We start from the raw sequence: 5153 nt of genomic DNA on the forward strand, positions 1-5153 counted from the left end.
CCCCCCCCCCCCCCCCCCCACACACACACACTCAGCACTTGTGGGAAAAGAGCACTGCAGTCTGTCAGAGGGCATGCACCTTAGGGTATTAACATGCACATGCAAGTGAATGTGTGCTACATTGTATGTCGAACATCTTTGCATTTGGTTTGCTATTTTATCATGCCATATATAGCTTGCACATGTGGCATCTTATAAATTGTGACACAATTAATGTGGGGTTTCAGGTAGGTACCTGGGTCAAAATGGACTGACGGCTAAAAATAGGTGTAATAAGGGCCAAGTACAGACTGTCAGAAAGCCTGAGGTGGAATTGATATAATCTGTGCAGGTTGCTCTAAGCTGCATCAGTTCCACCACTAACTAGGGGTGCACCAATAGAGAATTTTGGGGCTGATACCAATTGCCAATTTTTAAGGAGCCTTACTGGCTGATACTGATATGATAACCGATATGTGGCTTGGCAGCTTGGAAAGCGGTGTCCGGCTGCGCGCATGCATGGGGGCATTTATCAGTGACATTATCAGCCAAAAAAAGTCAATTGTTGATACTGTCAATTTTCATTATATTGGTGTTGATCCGATATGGGACCAATGTATCCATGCACCTCTATCATTAACAAATGGAACTTGCATTCGCCCTTTGGTAGGGGGATACAGGCAGATGCCTGCACTGGCTGAGGCCAGAAAGTGGGAGGCACTCCCACACACCTCCCAACCTATCAGCTGTTCCTGAGAGCAGCTGACCCCAGCCAAGCTGGGGCCATCCATGGTTGCCTGTCCAACACATGCCCCAACCCCCTGCTTTCAAGGGGGGAGGGGAGGGAGGGGGGAAGCCAGCACAGAATCTCTCCCCAGCCTTGTGGCAGTGGAGGGGAGGGGGCAGTAGAGGCCCCTGCCCTGGCACCAGCCCCTCCAATCTGGGGTCTGCACAGCTGGGAAGAGCCCATACAGTGGGGGCTTTCCCCCTGCCCAGCTGGTATAGTTTGTGCAACTCCACCCCCATGAGTTGGTGCATCTGACCTGGGGGGGGTGGGGGAAGTCAGGAATTGAGCCCCTGCCCCTAGTCCCAGCCCTGCCAAGCTGGGGTCTGCACAGCTTGGGGAGACCCATGTGATGTGGGCTTCTCCCTGCCTGGCTGGGTCAGACTGTACAGCCCTGCCCCTGCAAGTCGGTGCCTCTGACCCATGGTGGTGTGGAAATGGAGCCCTCTGCCCTGGTTCTAACACTTCCAAGCTGGGGTCTGCACAGATGGGAGGAGCCCCATGCCATGGGGCTCTCCCCCAAGCAGGTTGCTGTCCCAGAGACCCCAGCTCCAGGGGGCTAGGACCAGGGCAGCGTGCTCTATTTCCCCAACCCTCTCCCTTTCTTTCTCCCCTCCCCCTCATTGCAGGTCGGAGGTAGTGTCTCGTGGGGGGAAGAGCTGTGCAGCCTGACCAGGTGTGGGGGAGAGACCCCATAGCATTTGGTATCCCCCAGCTGGGCAAACCCCAGCTCTGGGGCTCCCCTCAGCTGGGCAGCCCCCCAGCTCAGGGGGGTGGGGATGGACTGGGACCAAGGTTGTGGGCTCTTTTTTCTGTTCCCACCCCCTTGCAAGTCAGAGGCAGTGACTTGAAGGGGGAGGGAGGAGGCTGCACAGCCCATCCTGGCCAGATGAAAACCCCCTCAGTTGGGGGCTCCTGCCAGTTGTGCAGACCACAGCTTGGGGGGAAACCCTCCCAGGGTGGGGGGTTCTGTTCCTCTGCCTCCCTCCTTCCCTCCCTCCACTACCCCACCTGGCTGATTGGTGTAGGTAAGATTCAGGCTGGGGAGCAGAGGCTTTGCTGCCTCAGCTCCATGACAGCCCAGGGGCAGAACCAACCTGGCTCAGCCAGAGCAGAAGACCACTGCTGGAGACTAGCCTACCTGCACTGAAAGGGAGGGTTAGCAGGGGGCCGCAAAGCATTCTAAGATGTCAGGAGGACTGTCACCTAACTTGAGTCGGGAGGGGATCTGGAGTAGAAATTCAATAAACGGGTCTAATCTAAACTGATTAAATCTGATACTATATCTATCCAGGTCTGTCTTAAATTGGGTTCTGTCATTTTGAAACTGGTCCACGAGTGCTGAATTTCTGTTCTGCTACAGGTTTAAGCTGGTTTCCAAACGCTTATACCTGTTAATGTATAATTTCTGTACCTAGCCAAGAGTGTCCCTTATGGTATTGGTGCTGTACTTCTATTAATTTGACTTCACATAAAGATTCTAACAAGTATGAATGGTTCCCTTGATGAGATGCAAATGAATGTGACGTGACTAGAAGTATTTCTAAAGGTTACTACTTGCAGTATAGTCTCATTCAGGTAAGTAACTCTCTTGCTTTGTCATCTTAGTGATTTAGAATCTAGAAGAGAAGTGAGAAAAGAAGAAGGTGAAGCATTTGCACGAGAGCATGGACTCATCTTTATGGAAACTTCTGCCAAAACTGCTTCTAATGTAGAGGAGGTAATTAAAATTTCTGTTGATAATCTTTTAACAGAATGGTTGGTTTTTGGTTTTTTTTTTTTTAAGTTGCTGTCCTTTAATGCTTATGCGTTTTTAAATTCCACATTCTTTTACATGCACCATTTTGAATTGTTACTCATCCCTTTTTAAAATTACTTGAAACCCTAATATTAATTTTATTTTAAAAACTGTTTGTACAGTATAGTGTAGATTGTCTTAAGTTACTGAGAATGTAGGGATTACCCTTTGTGCCATGATGTTTTTCTACAAATATATATGGATCAGCTTTAATTTCTACCTTTCATAGCATGCCTGATAAACATGTGTTGGTGGAGTACAGAGGGGGATGCCTCCAATTCTGAAATACTCCAAAATCAAAAATGTCTGCTTCCCTTCTGCTCTCCCCCCACACCCACACTCCCCCAGAAGAAAAGCCCCATATAAAATACTGGAAGAGAGTTTTAACTTTACCATTTACCTCTCCTTTTGTTAGGGTTTTTTGTGTTAGCTAGCACACTGTAATAACTGTTCAGTCTGATTTTGGCATCCCTTACGTACTGTTGAAAAATACCTTTCTAGATGTGCCCTAGCTAGTGTACCTCTTATTATGAGAGAGAAACAAACACAAAGCAAAACAGCTTCACCTAGGGGAAGCTGAAAAGACCCCTTAACTACCTTGCTCCCAGAAGCATCAGCAGAAGTGCCATTTGTCTAATCTAGAGAAGTTAGATACAAACTTTAAACCAGGCAGCCTCCACATGTGCCTCCTAATTTCAAGAGTGGAGCTTTAAGGAAAAACCCTTAGTTACATAAACAGAATTAAGATAGCACTAGGTGGTAAGACGAATCATGTTTACTAAATAGTGCCACTTCCTGCAACTTTATATATTCTGGTGCATCAGCTATGGTGTATGCTTTTCAAGGGACAGTGTCAGCTGCTTCCTGGATCCAGGGGCTGCCCCGTGACTGGTCCCCTTCATTGGTGCTTCATATTGCACTTAATTTCAGTGTGTGGCATGAACATGCTAGAGTAAGAGTCTGAGACTGGGAAACTAATTTCCAAAATAGGACTACTTCGGACCATGTGCAGCCCAGCTGCATGTGCATCCTTTGAGCATTCCATGTTCAGGAGGAGCCCAAGATCTGGGGCTTCCCCTTCCATTAGAATGCACACAGTGCAGCCCACATGCTGGGGTGTTGGTTGTAGCTGTGACACTCCCTTTGCCTGAAGAACAGTGTTTTTATCCAAAAGCTTGCAAAGAAGAATTTTTCCAACTATTTTAGTTGGTCTAATAAAAGACACAAAATTTACCCAAAGAACCTTGTCTGCCCACATGCTGGGACATTTTAAAGCTACATGATGCATATAGGCCTTGAAACTTTTAGATGTCCCAGCTTGTGGGTTGCACCTTTAACAGGTCATGGTGCAGCTGTGTCCTGGGCAGGAGACTGCATCCTGCCTGGTCTACTGTGTCCTGGACCTAGGTACAGCCCTGGGTCCTGGACACATCCACCTCCTGCCCATTGAAAGGCATGCAGTGCAACCCAAACACCAGGACATTTAAAGCTGCACAGCTTGCCTTACAGGGTGGCACTTGGGGCAGCCCATGGGTTTGGGACACATGTCCAATCCCTCTGATCAGCTGGATATGGTACTGGGTCTCCATTTTGGGACCCCTGTGCCCTGGCAAACACAATCTGGGATTAGATCCCATTGTGCGATTTAAATTAACATCTGTCAGGGTTCTTCAGAATTAGGTAATTCTCTTTGGGTCAAGGTGCTTGTCTCTTGGGCTGGGGAGAATTAAGAAGGGAGTTCCTGATTGTTATGAAAATTTTGGCTTTATTGGGAAATCTTTAGAAATTGCTAGAAATCATCCTGTTTCATAAAAATTATAAACTTCCATTTTAATGATATTTGTAGATGATGCCAAATTAAGGTATGGTGTGAGTAGAAAATGAGTAAAAGGACCTAGAGAAGTTAAAAATGTGGGCAGGGAATACTATAACTTTTGGCTGGCTTACGAAAACAAGATAATAGATTCAGGAAATACTAAAGGAAAGTATGTACAGAAGTATACGCAAGGTATGAAAACAGGTCAGTTTTTGGTTGTTTTTTTTTAATTGATGAAGTATGAGCAGTCTGTGCTGCTGTGAGCTACATAAACAAAAGTTGTCGCATCATAGACAAGGGAGGTAAATATAGTGCTTCCACAAAGCATTATTGAGATTGGGTACCCAGAACAAGTACTTTGTTATAAATACAGCACTAAAGAGATGTCAAAAAATTTGAAGGTGTCCAAAAAAGAGATTACTGACCTGGAGGTATTAATTTAAAAAAAAGGAAATATAAAGATCTAAAGGATAGATCCAGTAAGCCCTCTAAACTCAAAATTTCTGTTTACTTAAGGGTGATAGGACAGTCTACAGGTATTTTGAATGAGGTAAACACCAAGCAGGGTGAGAAACTTTTAAGGTGATCCAGCTGGAATTAATTAGATGAAATTAAGCAAAAGAAATGTAGGCCACCTTGTGGGAGCACTTATCTTAGTGGTGACTTTTTTAGATTAATTTTCCACAGGAATTGGTGGAATCCTGACGACTGGGGAGAAGAAAGTTTGGAATAGTAATCCAACCCCCCTCCCCTTCCCCCTCCCCCCCCCACCCCCA

The 5153-nt window shown here is 46.4% G+C and overlaps 1 protein-coding gene across 1 annotated transcript in view; it reads left to right on the forward strand.

Annotated features, from left to right (window-relative positions):
* Positions 1–5153, forward strand: part of RAB2A (RAB2A, member RAS oncogene family) — a 60095-nt gene that overhangs the window by 37755 nt on the left and 17187 nt on the right. Inside the window, exon 4 of the mRNA XM_019527713.1 lies at positions 2372–2483. Coding sequence (XP_019383258.1) covers positions 2372–2483 — 112 coding nt within the window. The remainder of the gene's footprint in view (positions 1–2371; positions 2484–5153) is intronic.

This window comes from Gavialis gangeticus, unplaced genomic scaffold (genome assembly GCF_001723915.1).
Source record: "Gavialis gangeticus isolate Ggan-Ray unplaced genomic scaffold, GavGan_comp1, whole genome shotgun sequence".
NCBI classification, from domain to species: Eukaryota; Metazoa; Chordata; order Crocodylia; family Gavialidae; genus Gavialis; species Gavialis gangeticus.